The sequence below is a fragment of the Tachyglossus aculeatus genome, chromosome 2, assembly GCF_015852505.1.
Source record: "Tachyglossus aculeatus isolate mTacAcu1 chromosome 2, mTacAcu1.pri, whole genome shotgun sequence".
Lineage (NCBI taxonomy): Eukaryota > Metazoa > Chordata > Mammalia > Monotremata > Tachyglossidae > Tachyglossus > Tachyglossus aculeatus.
The window spans coordinates 40,795,234-40,816,718 of record NC_052067.1 but is presented as its reverse complement, the minus strand read 5'-3'; the positions used below and the strand labels follow the sequence as shown (position 1 = coordinate 40,816,718).

At 45.2% G+C, this 21,485-nt stretch overlaps 1 protein-coding gene across 2 annotated transcripts in view; it reads right to left on the bottom strand.

The window, feature by feature from the left end:
* The window catches only part of LOC119922897 (myosin VIIA and Rab interacting protein), a 229,545-nt gene that overhangs the window by 10,238 nt on the left and 197,822 nt on the right, over positions 1 to 21,485 (bottom strand). For both annotated transcript variants that reach the window (XM_038742511.1, XM_038742521.1), the window contains exons 10-12: positions 18,801 to 19,453; positions 13,599 to 13,838; positions 5,548 to 5,745 (exon numbers count right to left, since the gene is read on the bottom strand). In XM_038742511.1, the coding sequence (XP_038598439.1) occupies positions 5,548 to 5,745; positions 13,599 to 13,838; positions 18,801 to 19,453 (1,091 nt within the window). The remainder of the gene's footprint in view (positions 1 to 5,547; positions 5,746 to 13,598; positions 13,839 to 18,800; positions 19,454 to 21,485) is intronic.

Here is a 21,485-nt window from a genome sequence, read left to right as displayed (position 1 = left end):
TTTAACCTGATAATTAAGTTGAGATCATGTAGAATAACAGTTGTGACTGCTCCAAGTACTAAGAAAAGTTTTAACCTGATAATTAAGCACTTAAACGAAGAAACCAAACATCTATTGGGTATCCACTACAGTCCTGCATCTCCTGACTGACTTTCCAATCTAGAATGCTCTATAAATCCCAGGCCTTTATTTTTTAAAAGCAGAATGGCCTAGTGGAAAGAGCATGGGTCTGGGAATCAGAGGATCTGTGTTCTAATCCTGGCTCTGCCACTTGTGTGCTGTGTGAACTTGGGCAAGTCACTTCACTTCTCTGTGCCTCAGTACTGAATTCCTGTTTTACCTCCTACTTAGACTGGGAACCCTACGACAGGGATTGTGTCCAACCTCTTTGATTTTTATCTACTTCAGTGCTTAGAGCAGTGTTTGACACATGGCAGTAATAATAATAATAATAACTGGTATTTGTTAAGCCCTTACTGTGTGTCAAACACTCTTCTAAGCACTGGGGTACATACATACTAATCAGGTTGGACACAGTCCCTGTCCCACATGGGGTTCACAGTCTTAATCCCCATTTTACAGATGAGATAACTGGGCCCAGAGAAGTGAAGTGACTTGCCCAAGGTCACACAGCACACAAGTGGTGGAGCCTGGATTAGAACTCAGGTCCTTCTGACTCCCAGGACCGTGCTCTATCCACTAGGCCACATATCATAATTATTATTCATTATTGTTTGGGGGAGACTATAATACAAGGGAGACAAGAGTGGACTTTCTATCATTCTCCTGGAGAGACCAACAAGAGAATGCAATGAGGTCTGTGTCAACTGGGAATCAATCAGTCATATTAATTTAGCCCTTACTGTTTGAAGAGCACTGGACTAAGCACTTGGGAGAGTACAATACAACAGGGCTGGTAGACATGTCCCCTGCCCACAATGAGCTTGCAGACCTAGGAATTTTTCTGAGGATGGAAAACCCAAAAAAGTCCCAATTTAACGCTCGACCTCAGGGTCGAGGTTCTATGCCAACTCTGGATCCGCAGTCCCATATCCTCTCACTGAAGGATGCCCCCGGCACGACGTATTCATTACTTTATTTATTTATTTATTTATTTATTTATTTATTTATTTATTTATTTTATTTTACTTGTACATATCTATTCTATTTATTTTATTTTGTTAGTATGTTTGGTTTTGTTCTCTGTCTCCCCCTTTTAGACTGTGAGCCCACTGTTGGGTAGGGACCGTCTCTATATGTTGCCAACTTGGACTTCCCAAGCGCTTAGTACAGTGCTCTGCACACAGTAAGCGCTCAATAAATACGATTGATGATGATGATGATGATGATGTGGCTCCCCAGGTGGATCAGAACCGGGGGTCCCTCAGACATGCTGTGGAGCTGGACCAATCCCCCAAGACACAGCGAAGGTCTCCTTCCCACCCTCAATTCCACTGAACCCTGAAACCGCCAATTCTTCTGGGATTTGTTAGAAGCTCAGGACTACGACCAGACTTCTCCCACGGGTGAAACTCTACGAAAGCATGCTCAGCTAGACTGTAATTCAAGCGACACGTCTGAAAAGTGCTTGATGGGGAAATTGTGGTTTTCAAAAGCTCCCACTGCACCGTGCTCAGTATTCGTGAATGAGAAATCATTGCTTTTATCTCCTGCTAACTTACAAGATTGCCGGTGTCACTTACAACCTAGTCAGCGGTAGATGTCTTGGGATTAGGATGCATTAATGAACACACGTGAAAAGGAAACAGAATGAACAGTGATGGAGTAATAGAAGGATCGGTTAAATACTCGACAGGGAAATCATTCTATTTAACAATGCAATGTCGAGGAACAGGAGGCTTGAGGATTTGCCATTGTCATTTAAATCTAAATATTTTGAGTAACGGGATAATTTACATGTTCTATGGGGAATGGGTAAAACGTGCTTCTGTCCTATTAGGTATAAGCCACAGTGCCTTCGCTCTTGATACCCTGGGCTTGAGGACATTTTGGAATCATGAAACCAAATTCAGTTTATCTCTGTCTGATGTAAAAAGCCAGGGAGTATGAAGAATCATTAAGCGATCAATAAATACCATTTATTAGGGAAATCATGTGGCCTAGTGGAAAGAACTCGGGCCTGGGAGTCAGAGGACCTGGGTTCTAATCCTGACTCTGACACATGCCCACCAAGTGACCTTGGGTAAGTCACTTAACTTCTCTGTGCCTCAGTTACCCCATCTGTAAAATGAAAAATCCTACTCCCTGCTACTTAGACTGTGCGCCCCATGAGGGACAGGGACTGTGTCCAATCTGATTAACTTGTATCTACCCCAGATCTTAGAACAGTGTTTGGCACACGGTAAATGTTTAACAAGTACCACTATCGTGATTATTATTCTCAATCTGTCACCAAAACCTGCCGGTCTCACCTCCGCAACATCGCCAAGATCCACCCTTTCCTCTCCATCCAAACCGCTACCCTGCTGGTTCAATCTCTCATCCTATCCCGACTGGATTACTGCATCAGCCTCCTCTCTGATCTCCCATCCTCTTGTCTCTCCCCACTTCAGTCTATACCTCATGCTGCTGCCCGGATCATCTTTGTGCAGAAATGCTCTGGGCATGTTACTCCGCTCCTCAAAAATCTCGAGTAGCTACCAGTCAACCTACTCATCAGGCAAAAACTCCTCACTCCCGGCTTCAAGGCTGTCCATCAGCTCGCCCCCTCCTACCTCACCTCCCTTCTCTCCTTCTACAGCCCAGCCCGCACCCTCCGCTCCTCGCTGCTAACCTCCTCAATGTGCCTCGTTCTCGCCTGTCCCGCTGTCCACCCCCGGCCCACGTCCTCCCCTTGGCCTGGAATGCCCTCGCTCCGCACATCCACCAAGCTAGCTCTCTTCTTCCCTTCAAAGCCCTACTGAGAGCTCACCTCCTCCAGGAGGCCTTCCCAGACTGAGCCCCGTTTTCCTCTCTCCCTCCCCATCCCCCTGCCCTACCTCCTTCCCCTCCCCACAGCACCTGTATATATGTTTGTACAGATTTATTACTCTATTTATTTTACTTGTACATATTTGCTATTCTATTTATTTTGCCAATGATGTGCATCTAGCTTTACTTCTATTTATTCTGATGACTTGACACCTGACCACATGTTTTGTTTTGTTGTCTGTCTCCCCCTTCTAGACTATGAGCCGGTTGTTGGGTAGGGACCGTCTCTATATGCTGCCACCTTATACTTCCCAAGTGCTTAGTGCAGTGCTCTGCACACAGTAAGATCTCAATAAATACAATTGAATGAATGAATGAATGAACTTCCCCAAGGTCGCACAGCAGACGAGTGGAGGAGTTGGGATTAGAACCCAGGTCCTTCTGACTTCCAGGACCAAGCTCTATCCACTAGGCCTCACTGCTTCCCCAGGTTTTCATCCTTTCTTGTTTGATCCTATCTTCTGATCAGGGTGTTCTGATACTTTCCATGCCCACATCAGACCTGGAAGGTTCCCCCGGGGTGAAATGGCCAAAATTATCCTCAGAGAGGAGATGGTCACAAAATGAGCAAAAGAATCTGATTTCTTGTTGGAAAACCTTGTCAGAAAATCCCCAGGTCAGCATGGCTCACCAGCTCAAACCAAAAACTGAGTTTGGAACTTTCATCCGTCCAAGTGGCCAACTTAAATTTCTGACAGCCGAGGTTGCCTGTGCTAGTATTAAATAAAGACTGGGAGCCCCATGTGGGACGGGGACTGTGTCCGACAATTAACTTGGGCCTACCCCAGTGCTTATAACAGAGTTTGAAAAATAGTAAGCGTTTAACAAATACCATAAAAACAAAAAACAAAACAAATAACTGTGACTTGATCAAGGTACCACAGAAAGGACGTGATGGAGCTGGGATTAGACCCCCAGATCTTCTTACTCACAGCCCTCTCCTTCATCTACTGGTCGCCTCACCAGTGACCTGGAACACCCTCCCTCCATATATCTGACTTACAGTGACTCTTCCCATCTTCAAATTAATAATAATAATAATAATGGCATTTATTAAGCACTATGTGCAAAGCACTGTTCTAAGCACTGGGGAGGTTACAAGGTGATCAGGTTGTCCCATGGGGGGCTCACAGTCTTAATCCCCATTTTTACTGATGAGGTAACTGAGGCAAAGAGAAGTTAAATGACTTGCTCAAAGTCACCCAGCCAACAATTGGCAGGACTGGGATTTGAACCCATGACCTCTGACTCCAAAGCCCGTGCTCTTTCCACTGAGCCATGCTGCTTCTTCTTCAAAACCTTACTGAAGGCACATCTTTTCTAAGCCCTCTTTTGCTTTTCTTCAACTCCGTTCTGCATCGCCCTGACTTACTCCTTTTCTTCATTCCCCCTCCAAGCCCCACAGCACTTATGTACATATTATACTAATGTTTGTCTCCCCCTCTATATTATAAACTCTTTGTGGGCAGGGAATGTGTCTGTTACATTGTTGAACTGTACTCTCCCAAGCGCTGAGTACAGTGTTCTGCTTAAAGTAAACACTCAGGAAATACTGACAGATTAACTGAGCAGATCCTCCCATCCCTCTTCTGCAAAAAGGGGTCTTGGGGTGTACAAGCAGGTCACCCCCTCAATCCCCCGCTTGAGGCCAGAACCCCAGGAGATTTTCGAAGGGACACGCTGCCTGGAGACCGGTCCGGGAGGGATGAAGGGGAGGCGCTTCAGTTTCCTCAGAACTGGAATTGGAAGGGGAGAATAAAGCCTATTGATTTTTCAGATTCAAACTGAGGAAAAGAAAAAAGAAATCTATCTTCTCCTCTTCTGTAGGGTTGATACCCAGTGGTGAGAGGCTGAAGAAAACAAGTGGATATTCCAGAAGGACGGAGCCGCCCAAATAGCCGATGCAAACAAATTGATCTTTAATTGTGACAATCTGGTCTCCCCCATGCTCCCGGCCCAACACGCAGGGTGAATAATAATGATAATAATTGTGGTATTTGTTAAGTGCTTACTATGCACTTGTTAGTCCCTTACAGTCAGGGACTGTACTAAGCTCTGGGGTAGATACAAAATAATCAGGTTGGGCACAGTTCCTGTCCCACATGGGGCTCCCAGGCTCAATCCCTGTCCCACATGGGGCTCCCAGACTCAATCCCCATTTTGCAGATGAGGCAACTGAAGCCCAGAGAAGGTAAGTGATTTGCACAGGGTCTCATAGCAGACAAGTGAGGGAGCTGGGATTAGAACCCAGTTCCTTCTGATTCCCAGGCCCATATTCTATCCACTGCCACACCGGTTCACACTCACACATGCACACACAAAGCACTGTTCTAAGCGTTGGAGTTACAAGGTGATCAGGTTGTCCCACGGGAGGCTCACAGTCTTAATCCCCATTTCACAGATGAGGTAACTGAGGCACAGAGGAGTTAAGTGACTTGCTTAAAGTCACACAGCTGACAATTGGTCAGGATTTGAACCCCTGACCTCTGACTCCAAAGCCTGTGCTCTTTCCACTGAGCCACGCTGCACACACCTGACCACCTTTTTCACTCTTACGTTTTCTTCCAGGGAAGTGAGCTGCTCATCCAGGTGGATGGGGTTTGTGCCCATGGGGAACACTGCCTCTTTCTCCCGCTCCGGGAACACCACCGGCGGATCCCAGGGGCCGGCCGTCTCCGCGATCAATTCCTCCGTGGCATTGATGACCTTCAGGACTTCAGTGGATATGTTGCAGAGCGAGACGGCGGAATACTTCTGTTCGGTCCGAGAGCCGGCGGGGGGGTGACGGAATCAACGAGAACAAGGGTTAGCCAAGGTTAGGGAATTTTGCTTGTATTTTCAACAAAGGCAGATATCCAGCTATTTCGCTTTTCCAAAAAGAATGACTCAGTCACTAGTACAAAGAACATACGCAAGCTACGTACCAAAACCCTGAGACAGTTTAAGAAGGCATAAAAGTTTGTTAAAAAAAAAAGAATAAACTGAGGAATTGGGTGAAACTATAATGTGCAGCGGCCTGTGGGCAAAGCACTGTACTAAACGCTTGGGAGAGTACAGTGCAACAATATAATAAACTGGACTCCTGACCCTCCAGCAGCTGCAGCTCCTTGATCTTACTTGCTTTCCCAGAGGTAAGAATTATGCCCATTTTAGACACAGAGTGATTGACACAGGGGAAAGTAAGCAGAGCTGGACTAGGTCCTTCATTTGCTGATTCCGAGCGTTTTCCATGAGATGATGCTAGTTCCTACTTCTTATCGGTTCTTAAGACTAGAAACTCACATATTCCTAGTCATTTAGGATCTGAAACAAATTTTAATACCATTAATGATAGTTGGGCACTTACTCTGTGCCAACCATTGTACTAAGCGCTAGGATAGACATAATCAGGTCAGGCACAGTCCCTGTCCCACATGGGGCTCACAGTCTAAACGGGAGAGAGAGCAAGTATCTTATCCCCACTTTACAGATCAAGAAAATGAAGCACAGAGATGTTAAATGACTCTTTCAAGGTCACACAGGTGACAAATGGAGGAGCCAGCTGGATTTGAGCCTAAATCTTCTGAATCCCAGGCCTACATTCTTTCTACTACGCCACACCGCTTCTTGGTGTATTTGAAGTAAAATGGAATAGGTTCAGGGTCCTATGAACTTCCTTCATAAAACAACCCTTTCTTAATGTCCTCAAGAAGGAATAAAGGCATGATGTAAAATGTGGGGTGAACATGAACCCCTGTTATTAATATTATTATTATTATTAATCACATTTATTGAGTACTTACTGTGTGAAAAGCACTGTACTGAGTTTGGGAGAGTGCATTATAACATCAAATACAATCCCTGCCCACAGAGAACTCACAGTCTAGATAAATAAATAGATAAGTAAATAGATAAATAAATAGATAATAGATAAATAAATAAATAAATAAATAAATAAATAAACAAACCCCTAGTGATTTGTGACACAGTCTTGGTGATAATTTAGAAAGAAAGCCCAGGTTCTAAACAATTTAGAAAGAAAGCTCTCCCTCCCAACAAACACATTTTTGATCTCAAAAAAATAGTGACAAAAAATAATCTTGGTACGACTACTATTTAGAAAAAGGCCACAGGTAGTTCTGGGGGTTTATATGGGATTTATTAAATCATAATCTCAATAATTTGTGTTGCCAGGTTCAAGAAACAATAGTCAAAATGATGTCTTTCTGCAATAGAATTAGTAGTAATAGTATTTACGAAGCACTGATTCTGCTCAGAGCACTGTACTAAACATTGAGAATGGATACAGAGAGGGGAATTGAACATGGTCCTTGGACATTAAGGAGCTTCACAACCTAAGAATCTAAGAGGGAAGAGGGCAACATATGGGGAGATGAAACACTAAAACAGCATAGAAGACAAGGATGATTGCCCCAAATAAAAACCAATATCAGTAGGGTGCTGTGGTTAGGGGAGATCATGATGGAATTAATTCAATCAGTCCTTTTTTCTATTTAAAAACTCCATTTAAAGAAGGCAACCGCAGGAAGTGAGAGAAGGCATAGTAAGACTCAATTTTTAAAATGTCTGTCTTTTTTTTTCATCTGGTGGAACAGGTGTTTTGAGGGTGTTTTTAGTGATGTTACTGGGTTATGGTTGGAAAAGTGAGAGGCATGAAGGATTGTGAACAACAAAAATGGTGCCAAGAAAAGCACACAGATCTTCTATAAGAAGCAGCATGGCTCAGTGGAAAGAGCACGGGCTGTGGAGTCAGAGGTCATGGGTTCAAATCCTGACTCTGCCAACTGTCAGCTATGTGACTGTTCAAGTCACTTAACTTCTCTGTGCCTCAGTTACCTCATCTGTAAAATGGGGATTAAAACTGTGAGCCGCCCCATGGGATAACCTGGTCACCTTGTAACCTCCCCAGCACTTAGAACAGTACTTTGCTTATAGTAAGCACTTAACAAATACCATCATTATTATTTTTATAAGTAAATGAGGCTCGGAAGCAGGCATTAATGGGCAGGGTAAGGATTCTTAGTAAAGAGATGAAGAACTTGAATCCAAAAGTATTTTTTTCCTCTCTCTATAGCCTCCTGTGTTTTTTAGCTCTATCTTTGCAAGAACCTATTATGTTGAGGTAAATCCATATTATCAAAGGAATGAGAAGGAAATCAATACTACTCAACTGTTATTTGGCATCTTAAGCACCATTTCTTATTTTATGCTGTTAATTAAGCCAAAGTAGTTCTCTGCCTGTCTGTCAGGGACTGATAACTGGGTGTCCTACGGCTCTGTAGGTGTGAATTCCTGTACCCTACAAGAACCGAGCTGGACTCTAAGCAGCTTATGGAACTGGACTAAAGGATATAACAAAAGTCCCATAAGGTGTCCTGGTGACACAGAGCTGACACTCCTCACTCACATTACCCACAGACACTTTGCTAACTGCAAGAAATTACAATTTCTGGGACCTCTAATATAAATATTGGATTACTGCATCAGCCTCCTTGCCGTCTTCCTTGCCTCCTGTCTCTCCCCATTTCAGTCTACACTTCACCCTGCTGTCTGGATCGTTTTTCTACAAAAATGTTCAGTCCATGTTTCTCCGCTCCACAAGAACCTGCAGAGGTTGTCCATCCACCTCTGCATCGAACAGAAACTCCTTACCATCGGCTTTAAAGCATTCAGCACCTTGCCCCCTCCTACCTTATCTCACTGATTCCGTACTACAACCCCATACGTTCACCCCACTCCTCTGATGCCGCCCTACTCACTGAACTTTGATCTCGTCCATCTCGCTACCAACCCCTCGCCCACGTCCTGTCACTGGCCTTCACTATAATTTATTTTAACATCTGTCTCCTCAGTTAGAGTGCAAGCCTCTTTACAGGAGGGATTGTGTCTACCAACTTCATTGTACTGTCAAGTGCTTAGTTCAATGTTCTGCATTCAATAGATACCATTCTCTCTGCCTCAAGTTACCTCATTTGTAAAATGGGGATTACCAAGTGGGACATGGACTGATTCCACCTTGATTAGCTTGTATCTACCCCAGCGCTTAGTGCGGTGCCTGGAACATAGTAAGCACTTAACAAATGAGAGTCCTGCATAGTACAATCATGACTAGACTCATTATTATATACTTGCTTTAGGCATACTGAGGTCCACAGCTTTTATGGCATTATGGGAACCGGCTAAACAATGCTCCTGAAGTTAGTTATGATGATGATAATAATAACATTAATAGTTTTTAATTTATTAATATATTATGAAGTGCTTACTATGTGCCAAGCACCATACTAAGCACTGGGGAAGATACAAATTAATCAGGTCAGACATGGTCTCTATCCCACATGGGACTCAGATTCTAACTAGGAGGAAGAAAAGAGGAGGGAATTGAGGCACAGAGAAGTTAAGTGACTTGCCCAAATTCAGCCAACAGTCAGTCGGTCAGTAAATCATATTTACTGAATGCTGCCCGTGTGCAGAGCACTGTACTAAGTGCTTGGGAGAGTATAATATAGCAACAAAGTGACACATTTACTGCACAACAGGCAAGTAGCAGAGGCAGCATCAGAACCCAGAAACTTGGGGATTTCTGAACCTGGGTGACATTCCCCAAACAGGACCTGATAACCGGTCAGCAATGGGGCTTGGCTAGGTGAAAGGTTTGGCCCAAATTGGTATTATATAGATTCTTATGGCCATCCTTTATTTTATGTTTTACCTGTCCCCCCTCGTAATGTACTGATAAGGAAATTTAACGCCATGTGGGATTGTGAGCACTTCTGACCTGACAGTTTTATATCTATCTCTTCATAGTAATGCCTGTCTCCCCTGCTAGACTATAAGCTCGTGGTGGGACAGGGAATGTGTCTGCTAATTCTGTTGTACTGTTGTGCATTCCCAAACCCTTAGTACAGTGGTCCACACATACTAAACACTCAATAAATGTGATTGATGGATTAATATGTGTCAAGCACCTAGGTTTTTAACAATTATGATCATCATCATCATCATCATCATCATCATCATTATTCTGTGGTGTGAGTTCTACATTCACTTTCTGTGGACATTAAGACACTGGCATGGGGATGGGTTTTTGTGTTAGTTCTACCGGGAGCTGAAGGAAAACACCCACATAAGCCCATATTTTTTAGCAAAGTAAGATCCAATTATTGCAGCTGAATCCTCCAACAAAAACTGGAATTTTCAAGAACGTCGGGTATTTCCTGTACTTCCTCAGAGCCAGAGAAATCATTCTGCTCACTCAAAAGACAATTGGGGAAAATGTTAGCAGCACTCTGCTATGCTAATAAATTCAGATGTGGAACTCTAAATTGCAGGGAGGCTTTAAGAATTCCATACTTTATATGAAAGCTGGTCAATAGTCGCTATATTCCAATAATTGCCCTTGTCTCTGAAGAGGAGTAAATTGTGAGTCATCCAGCAGAAACTTTGAAAATCCAAAAGAATTACAATAAAGATAGATCAGTTCCTGGAAAATGACTGCTGGACCCCCAGGTTTAAACTAAGCCTCTCCCGATTAATTCTCAACACCTAAAGTCATGTCAACCAGACAGCTACCCTTAACATCAGTGCATTTTATACCCCGGTGCAATACTTCTGTGCATATATAGGCATAGTCAGCTGTAAATTCAATAATTTATTCAGCTATTTCATCTGGACATATGCCTATTAGATCCTCATTGTTTCTCCCCCTCCCACTATATGTAAACAATTTTTGTCTTTATCCATTAAAATCGCAAGCTTCCCTAGGGCTCCTTTTAGCACAAAGCACTGACCTCATTCAGCTCTCAATAAATAAGACGAATGGATTGATATTTTCTAAATACTCGTAAACTCCTCAAGGACAAGGATTGTGTCTACTAACCCTGCTAGATTGAAAGCGCGTTGAGGGCAGAAGTTGTGCTAGAAAACTTTGGTATTTGTTCTCTCCCAAGAGCTTAGTTCAGTGCTTTGAAATCAGTGAATGAACCAAAAGCATTTGTTGAGTGCTTATTGTCCTAATAATAATAGTAATAATGATAATTGTGATATTTGTTAAGTTCTTTCCACATGTCAAGGTGTCAAGGCAAATCGTGTGCAGTGCATCTGACTCCCAGGCTCCTGCTTTAACCACTAGGACATGCTATTTCTGGGTTCTAACACCAAATGCTATTAATTAGGGGGAATTCCTATGATTCTGGACTAGGGTGCTGCTGAAATAATAGGACTCTATCTTTCAGAAGCCTGAAAGGGGGTGATTTATGCACGTCTATGCAGTTATTGGCTACACTGCCCCTAGAAAACTGGAGCTAATAGCGGATGATAATTTCCCCCCAAAGCACAGCCACTAGCCTTTGAATTACGTGAGAACTCTGATTAGCTGCCAGGAGCAGTAGAGGAAATAAATCTTTCTAAATTACCAGGCAAAATCACACCTGCAAAGCGGATCTGAGCCCATGGTTTCAATGGCAGTTCTTAGTAATGTCTGCGTAGAAAAATCAAGAGTGAAGGGGGAAATATTGGCAGATTGGAAAAACGAATACCATGTAAGATACCAGGTGGTTCTATAGTGAATTTTACTATCAATCAGTGGTGTTTATTGAGTGTTTACTGTGTGCAGAGCTCTGTGCTTAGCACTTGGGAGAGGCCTTCCCAGACTGAGCCCCCTCCTTCCTCTCCGCCTCCTCCCCCTCCCCATCCCCCCGGCCCTACCTCCTTCCCCTCCCCACAGCACCTGTATATATGTTTGTACAGATTTATTACTCTATTTATTTTACTTGTACATATTTACTATTCTATTTATTTTATTTTGTTAGTATGTTTTGTTTTGTTGTCTGTCTCCCCCTTCTAGACTATGAGCCTGCTGTTGGGTAGGGACCGTCTCTATATGTTGCCAACTTGTACTTCCCAAGTGCTTAGTACAGTGCTCTGCACTCAGTAAACACTCAATAAATATGACTGAATGAATGAATTCCCCGCTTACAAGGAGCTTACAATCCAGAAGGGGAGGCAGACATAAAAATTGAATATGGATATGTGGGGTGAATTTCAAGGCTTAAAGGGTACAGATTGAAGTCCACAGGTGGTGCAGAAGGGAGAGGGAGTAGGGGACATGAGGGCTGAGTTGGGGAAGGCCTCTTGGAGGAAATGGTATTTTAATGACACTTTGAAGATGGGGAAAATGGTGGTCTGGCAGATATGAAGGGGGAGGGAGTTCCAGACCAGAGGGAGGAAATGGGCAAGGGGTCTGTGGCGAGACCCCTTCCCTTCAAGGCCCTACTGAGAGCTCACCTCCTCCAGGAGGCCTTCCCAGACTGAGCCCCTTCCTTCCTCTCCCCCTCGGCCCCCTCTCCATCCCCCCCATCTTACCTCCTTCCCTTCCCCACAGCACCTGTATATATGTATATATGCTTGTACACATTTATTACTCTATTTATTTATTTATTTTACTTGTACATATCTATTCTATTTATTTTATTTTGTTAGTATGTTTGGTTTTGTTCTCTGTCTCCCCCTTTTAGACTGTGAGCCCACTACTGGGTAGGGACTGTCTCTATATGTTGCCAACTTGTACTTCCCAAGCGCTTAGTACAGTGCTCTGCACACAGTAAGTGCTCAATAAATATGATTGATGATGAGATAGATGAGACTGGAGTACAGTGAGTAGGTGAGCACTAGACGAGTGAAGTTTGTGGGCTGGGCTATTGCAGGAGCCATCAAGGTAAGGTAGGAGCGGGAGAGCTGATTGAGTGCTTTAAAGCCACTGGTAAGGAGTTTCTGTTTGATGAGAAGCAGCATGGCTTTGTGGAAAAAGCCCGGGCTTGGGAGTCGAACGTCATGGGTTCCAATCCCAACTCTGCCATGTATCAGCTGTGCGACCTTGGGCAAGTCAATTCACTTCTCTGTGCCTCAGTTCCCTCATCTGTAAAATGGGGATTAAGACTGTGAGCCCCATGTGGGACAACCTGATTACCTTGTATCTACCCCGGTACTTAGAACAGTGCTTGGCACAGTGTAAGTGCTTAACAAATACCATTATTATTATTATCATTATTATTATGTGGAGGTGGATGGGCAATCACTGGAGGTCCTCGAGGGGAGGGGAGACATGTGTTGAAGAGTTTTTTAGATAAATGAGCCAGGCAGTACAGTGAAGAATGGACTGGAGAGAGAAGAGACAGGAGGCAGGGAGGTCAGCAAGGGATAATATGGAAATAGCGCATCCGATTAAAGATCAATCATCACCGGTCAATAGGTAACATTATGCAGATGATTCAAAACATAGCCCCTATTTTATGGGCGGAGAGCAGAGACACTGATATGAATTTAAAGGGCTCAGGGAATTAGAAAATGGCCAAGGCTATGAGGTATAGATATGATCAATATGATCAATTAATCAATCATTGCTTTACCGTAGATATGGTTAATCCAAAAAGAGGAGTTTTCTCCTGAACCACAAGGAAAATAATCTCACGAGGCATTCGGTTTTAGCCAGTGTTATCCAGAGGTTTGTGACATGTCCCAGTATGCACTAGGTACCCTTGGCTCGGCGCTACACAAGGCCAATTAACTTCGGAAACTCTAGTTTCTGGGGCCGGATGGTGAGAACGTACCTTCTTCAATTCCTCCTGAAGGCACCTGCCGTTGTCCTCTGAGGACAGACTTTCCTTCCGGTTTTCGGATTCCGTCCTGGGCTCCGACTCCCGCTCCTCCCCATAAGATGTCTCCTTCTCGCTCATCTTCGCAGCTAATTCAAATAACCTGGACTTTAGTTTCTCATCCCCGAGGTCTGCTTTGGCACTGTGGAGCTGATTCTCATTAGTCATCTCCATTTCCGATAAATTGGGTAACATCTAGGACAAAAACCCCAACAAAATGGTGAATAATAATAATAATAATAATAATAATAATAATGGCATTTGTTAAGCGCTTACTATGTACAAAGCACTGTTCTAAGCACTGGGGAGGATACAAGGTGATCAGATTGTCCCACGTGGGGCTCACAGTCTTCATCCCCATTTTACAGATGAGGTAACTGAGGCATAGAGAAGTGAAGTGACTTGCCCAAAGTCATACAGCTGACAATTGGCGGAGCCAGGATTTGAACCCATGACCTCTGACTCCTAAGCGTGGGCTCTTTCCAGTGAGCCACGCTGCTGAGAAAGAGAGCGAATGCTGCACCCACATTCCTGTCATAACACTCCCCACTCAACCGGATACTTGACCCAATCTGGGATAGGAGAGCTGCGCTGAATTTTTCCCTGAGCTGACTTTTATCCACAGATGGGCTTCTTACATTTGGACATTTTCTCTTATCAATTTGTAAAAAGTGCCGAGTGGATGTGCTTTATTTCTTGTATGGCAATCTTCTAGATTGATTCAGAGATCAATCGATCCAGCAGTGGTATTTATTGCATGCTTACGGTACGCAGAGCACTGTACTAAGTGCACGGGAGAGTACAATGCAACAGAATTAGTGGTCATGTTTCCTGCCCAAAATGAGCTTATAGTCTGGAGGGGAGCTTAAAGTCTACAGTGTACATTCAGAGTCTTTTAAGTAAGCACAAAGACACACCCGTCATCTGCCTCCTCTTGTCGGCATGCTCCCTCTGGCCTGGAACTCCCTCCCGTTTCCTAAGCGACATACCACACTGTCCCCATCTTCAAATCCCTCCTAAAATCCCTCATCTCCCCTATTCAACCTCCCTTCACACTTGTGTGTTCCCTTCGGCCCTTGACGTTCATCCCATCCTCAGTCCCACAACAGTTATGAACGTGTACTTATACTCTAACAGTTCCCCTCTCTGTAATTTATTTTAATGTCCGCCTCCCCCTCTGGACAGTAGGATCTTTGTTTGCAAGGATCCCATCTGCCGACTCTACTGTATCATATCCCCCCAGGCACTTAGTACAGTGCTCCTTATGTAGTAAGTACTCAATAAATACCATTAATTGACTGACTGACTGTCGATTGATCTGGGTGCGTTTCCAGGGTCCCCTGCCATCCACTCCACTTTCCCCAGACTTTTGGGGCTAATTTAAATTTGGGGTGGGTGGGGGGGATATTGGAAGTCAGACTAGCAAAGGATGGCAGCATTTTGATGGGTCCCATGTTGGTCGTGGTGGGTGGCGGGGGGAGAGGATCCCCAAGGGTGCAAAATTCCCAGTGGATAGAAGAGCTCTGGCACGCTCCGGTAGTCAAACTCAAATTTCAGAGGCACATACTACTGGGAGTCAGAAGGCGCTGGGTTCTAATCCCGGCTCGGACCCTTGTTTCCTTTGTGACCTTGAGGAAGTCACTTCACTTCTCTGTGCCTCAGTTACCTCATCTGTAAAATATGCATTCAGTGCTCTGCACGCAGTGAGCACCCAGTAAATACGATGGATTGAGAAGGAAAATGAATGAGCTGGAATGGGAAATCTCTGGAAAATGAAACATCATCACCATCTAGTGGTCCGGTTAAAGGGAAGCAGTAGTCATTGGGTGCTCATCACGGGTAACTAAAAAGACAGAGGAGGGGAAATCACTTTTAATTAAAGGAGGCGGCCAGAGAGCAGACGTGGCGCTTGATATCATCCGGGGGAGGCTGGCTCCTGTTCCCGCAATTTTTCATGAGTGAAATGTTGGACTCACCCTGTGGTTCAAAAAATTTCTCTTTCCAATTCCTTTCTGATAATCTACCCTGTTCCTCCTTTCAGCATGCCTGGCCGGTTTAGTACGGCGACATCCAGTTTGCAAATTCTCTTAGTCTTTTTCTTCGTTTATTCCTTCCTGCTTTTTATATGGTATTTGTTAAGTGCTTACTAGGCATCAAACAGTGTTCTAAGGGCTGGGGTAGGTACGTGTTAATTAGGTCGGACGGAGTCCCTGCCCCGCAATGGACTCACGGTCTAAGTAGGAGTGAGAACGGGTACTGAATCCCCATTTTACAGTTGAGGAAACTGAGGCACAGACAAGTTAAGTGACTTCCCCAAGGTCACAAAGCAAGCAATTGGTAGGGCCGGAATTAAAACCCAGGACTCCTGACTCCCAGGCTCTTTCCACTAGGCCATGTTTCTTCTCTTTGCACCCTTAGTCCTCCAACTTCCTTTGAGGGTAGCTTTGTGGCGTGTTTGATGTTAACTCAGCCTGAGGCCCTGGATGGCGGGTTTTAAATACTGTCCCCCCAGCAACCCGGCTAATAGCTCGAGACCCAATGGTTGTCAACCTCTGCCCTATCCCTCAGATGGAATTAAGGGCAGGAATGCTCAAATTTTCCAGCCCCGGGAAGCCCTCAAGCCTCCCACCTAATAATAGTAATGATAATTACTCATTCATTCATTCAATCGTATTTATTGAGCGCTTACTGTGTGCAGAGCACTGCACTAAGCGCTTGGGAAGTACAAGTTGGCAACATATAGAGATGGTCCCTACCCAACAGCGGGTTCTTATAATAATGATAGTATTTTTAAGAGCTTACTACATGCCAGGCACTGTACTAAGTGCTGGGGCAGTTACAAGATAGGTTGGACACAGTCCCTGTCTCAAATTGTGCTCATAGTCTTAATCCCTATTTTACAGGTGAGGTAACTGAGGCACAGAGAAGTGAAGTGACTTACCCAAGGTCACACAGCAGACAAGAGGCGGAATCAGAACTGCTGAATCCATTAGGGCGCACCATTTCCACTCCCACCATTCTCCCTCCCCTTTCTGTCCCTTCAAATCCCACTACCACGCCTCCCCGTTTCAACAGTCAGTCAATTCTATTTATTGAGTGCTTACTGTGTGTGAGCACTGTACTGAGCACTTAGGAGAGTGAAACAGAACAATATAACAGATACATAAGTGTGTCTTCAGTGTTACATTTCCTACCCACTACAGGATGCCTGATGAAATGACTGCATGTTTCCAAAATTCCACTCCTTTCTTCATTTCTTCTAGACAGTGAGCCCACACCGTCTCTATATGTTGCCTACTTGTATTTCCCAAGTGCTTAGTACAGTGCTCTGCACACAGTAAGTGCTCAATAAATACAATTGAATGAATGAAATTTCAGGAGTATCACTGAAATGCCAAGAGTAATACTGAATGCACTTGGGGAATTGATGATGGGTTGGTAAATGCCAGTTTCCAGGTCTCAATCGAAAGGAATCTGTGCCTCCCATTAACCTTATGACTGAAGTCTTTTGGGGGGCCTCATTCATTTATCCAGACCACCACCACCACCTTCAAAAACCCATTCTTACTCAAATTTCTCCTCTCTTCATCAAGACTATTTGTCCCAAAACTATCTGGGCATTTGTTTGTGAATGACCAACTGAATTTATGGCCTCTCAGAGTTCATTTGATTGAACCTCAAAAGCCTTATTAAGGGCACATCTCCTCCACCAGGTCTTCCCTGATTTAGCCCTCTTTTTATGACCTCGCAGAGTTCACTCAATTAACCCTCCAAAGCCTTATTAAATAATAATAATGTTGGTATTTGTTAAGCGCTTTCTATGTGCCGAGCACTGTTCTAAGCGTTGGGGGGATACAAGGTAATCAAGGTTGTCCCACGTGGGGCTCAGAATCTTAATCCCCATTTTACAGATGAGGTAACTGAGGCAAAGAGAAGTTAAATGACTTGCCCAAAGTCACACAGCTGAGAAGTGGCAGAGCCGGGATTAGAACCCATGACCTCTGACTCCCAAGCCCAGGCTCTTTCCACTGAGCCACGCTGCTTCCCTCACATCTCCTCCAAGAGGCCCTCCCCGATTACGCCCTTTTTTCCCCTGACTCTCTCTCCCTTCTGTATCATCTACGCACTTGTATCTGTGACCTTCGGCCATTCGATATTGACCCCAATCCAACCCCACAGTACTTATGTACATATCTTTAAATTATATATTACATAGTATAAACTACTTATCATTCATATTAATGTCTGCCTCCTCCTCTAGACTGTAAGTTCATTATGGGCAGGGAACATGCCTGATAATTTTGCTGTATTGTACTCTCCCAAGCACTTAGTACAGTGCTCTGCTTATAATAAGAGCTCAATAAATACCACTGATTGATGTGGGATGTCAAGAATGTTACCATGGAATTGCTGTCCTTCCCCCACCCCGTTTATTAATGCTATTTGTTAATTGCTTACTGTGGGCCAGGCACTGTACTAAATGCTGGGGTAGATACAAGGTTGCCAGGTTGGATACAGTCTCTGTCCCCCATGGGACTTGAGGTCTTAATCCCCAATTTATAGATGAGGTAACTGAGGCACAGAGAAGTGAAGTGACTTGTCCAAGGTCCCACAGCAGATACATGGAGGAGCTGGGATTAGAACCCAGGTCCTTCTGACTCCCAAGTCCGAGCTCTATCCACTAGGCCACACTGCTTCTCAGCTCCTTTGTGGGCAGGGATCACATTCATTCATTCATTCATTCATTCAATCGTATTTATTGAGCATTTCCTGTGTGCAGAGCACTGTATTAAGCGCTTGGGAAGTACAAGTTGGCAACATCTAGAGACGGTCCCTACCCAACAACGGGATCACAGTATAGAAGAGGGAGGCAGACAATGCTTAGTCCAGTTCTCTGCACATGGTGAGCCCTCAATGAATGTCACTGATCGATTGCTTGATGGAGGCCAACTAAAATTATAAGTTATTCAAATAGAGGCTGACTCAGACAATTGTTTTTAAAGCCTTGTACGATTGAACAAGACTGGGCAAGCATATGTCTGGTAACCCAACTCAGCCAGGGCTCGATCAGCGAAACTTTTGAAATCCTAAAGCAGCCTCGTACCCAGTGGGTCTGGCTAATTGTCTCTCTGGGGCATCGGTCGACGAGGCCGTTACCTGATCAGTTCCCGCCTTCATCCCGTGGTTTCTGGTGGGGGTCGTTTCCTCGCCCAGTTCAGAGGCGGCCCCCCTAGGACGGCGCCACCGCCGGGCGCGTTTGTCTGCGACGTAATGGCCCTCCTCGGCCTCGCTGCTCTCCGAGTCCTCCACGGAGGATGCCTGGGGGTTGAAGTTCACGTCGAGCTCTCCGCGCCCACGGGCCGGCCCCCCGGCCTGGGCCCCGGGGGGCTTCCGCTGTTGGCGGGGGTGCGCCGAGGGTCCCCGGGCCTCCCGGGAGGAGTTGAGCGAGGACGTCTCCGAGTCGGAGTACACGGTCTCGGTGTTGGTGTACAGGCCGGAGGACGGCGAGGTCACCGGGGGGCAGGAGTCTCGTCCGTAGGCCCAGTCTGGGGGGCCCTGGGAGTCGGCCCCATTGGAGTTTTCTGACGGGTGGCGGGGCCTCGGGCTCAGCTTGTGCAAGGCCGCGTTCCAGTCGAAGTCGTCCTCGCTGTCTGTGCCCATCTCGTCGTAGGCGGACACCATGCTGGACTCCTCCTCCAGGGCCCAGAAGAGAGGGCTCTTGGGTTGGGCCAGCATCCCTGGCCGGGGCCGTTCGGCATTCTGCAGGGCCATCCAGTTCCCATCCACGCTCTGCAGGGCAGGGGCTGGGCCTGAGGAGACGAAGAAACACCACAGGAAGACTGTGTGATCACTCTTTCTTTTTTCTGATGGCATTTGTTAAGCACTTACTATATGAGAGGCACTGTACTAAGCGCTGGAGTAGATACAAGTACTCACCGTACCTCGCTCTCGCCTGTCCCGCCATCGACCCCCGGCCCACGTCATCCCCCGGGCCTGGAATGCCCTCCCTCTGCCCATCTGCCAAGCTAGCTCTCTTCCTCCCTTCAAGGCCCTGCTGAGAGCTCACCCCCTCCAGGAGGCCTTCCCAGACTGAGCCCCTTCCTTCCTCTCTCCCTCGTCCCCCTCTCCATCCCCCCCATCTTACCTCCTTCCCTTCCCCACAGCACCTGTATATATGTATATATGTTTGTACATATTGTTTTTACTCTATTTATTTATTTATTCATTTTATTTGTACCTATCTATTCTATTTATTTTATTTTGTTAGTATGTTTGGTTTTGTTCTCTGTCCCCCCCTTTTAGACTGTGAGCCCTCTGTTGGGTAGGGACTGTCTCTATATGTTGCCAATTTGTACTTCCCAAGCGCTTAGTACAGTGCTCTGCACATAGTAAGCGCTCAATAAATACGATTGATGATGATACAAGTTAATCAGGTTGGACCCAGCCCACGTCCCATGTGGAGCTCACATTCTTCATCCCCATTTTACATATGAGGTAACTGAGGCACAGGGAAGTGAAGTGACTTGCCCAAGGTCACACAGAGGACAAATGGATTTAGCCATCACTTTTTTTTTTTACAGTATTTGTTATGCACTTACCCTGTACTAATTACTGGGGTAAATACAAGTTAATGAGGTTAGATTCAGTCCCTGTCCCACACAGGGCTCACAGTCTTAACCCCCCCTTTACAGATGAGGTAACTGAGGCACAGGGAAGTGAAGTGACTTGCCCAAGGTCACACAGAGGACAAATGGATTTAGCCATCACTTTTTTTTTTTTACAGTATTTGTTATGCACTTACCCTGTACTAATTAATGGGGTAAATACAAGTTAATGAGGTTAGATTCAGTCCCTGTCCCACACAGGGCTCACAGTCTTAACCCCCCCCTTTACAGATGAGGTAACTGAGGCACAGGGAAGTGAAGTGACTTGCCCAAGGTCACACAGAGGACAAATGGATTTAGCCATCACTTTTTTTTTTTTTTACAGTATTTGTTATGCACTTACCCTGTACTAATTACTGGGGTAAATACAAGTTAATGAGGTTAGATTCAGTCCCTGTCCCACATAGGGCTCACAGTCTTAACCTCCCCTTTACAGATGAGGTAACTGAGGCACAGAGAAGTGAAGTGACTTGCAGATAAGTGAAGGAATCAGAATTCGATACAGATCTTTCCTAGTCCCAGGCCTGTGTTCTATCCATTAGGCCACACTACTCCTCACCTTAACTGAAAGGACCAAGTCCCACTCACCAGTGCTTAAGGAGTACAGACTTAAGTGCACAGATGGCACAAAAGGGATGGCGAAGAGGGTGAGGACATGAGAGGTTAATCAGGGAAGGCTTCTTGGAGGAGATAGGAATGGGGGGGTCTTTGATGGTGAGAGTGATGGTCTGTCAGATATGAAGGGGAGCGAGTCGGAAGGGGAGGACATGAGCAAGGGATCAGCAGTGAGGCGAGAGAGTTCAAAGTACAGTGAGTAGGTTGGCGTTAGAGGAGCCAAGTTTGTAGGCTGGGTGTTGTAGACTGAGCCCCCTTTTTCCTCTCCCCATCCCCATTCCCCCCACCCTACCTCCTTCCCCTCCCCACAGCACCTGTATATATGTTTGTACGGATTTATTACTCTATTTATTTTACTTGAACATATTTACTATTCTATTGATTTTGTCAATGATGTGCATCTACCTTTACTTCTATTTATTCTGATGACTTGACACCTGGCCACATGTTTTGTTTCGTTGTCTGTCCCCGCCTTCTAGACTGTGAGCCTGTTGTTGGGTAGGGACTGTCTCTATATGTTGCCAACTTGCACTTCCCAAGCGCTTAGTACAGTGCTCTGCAC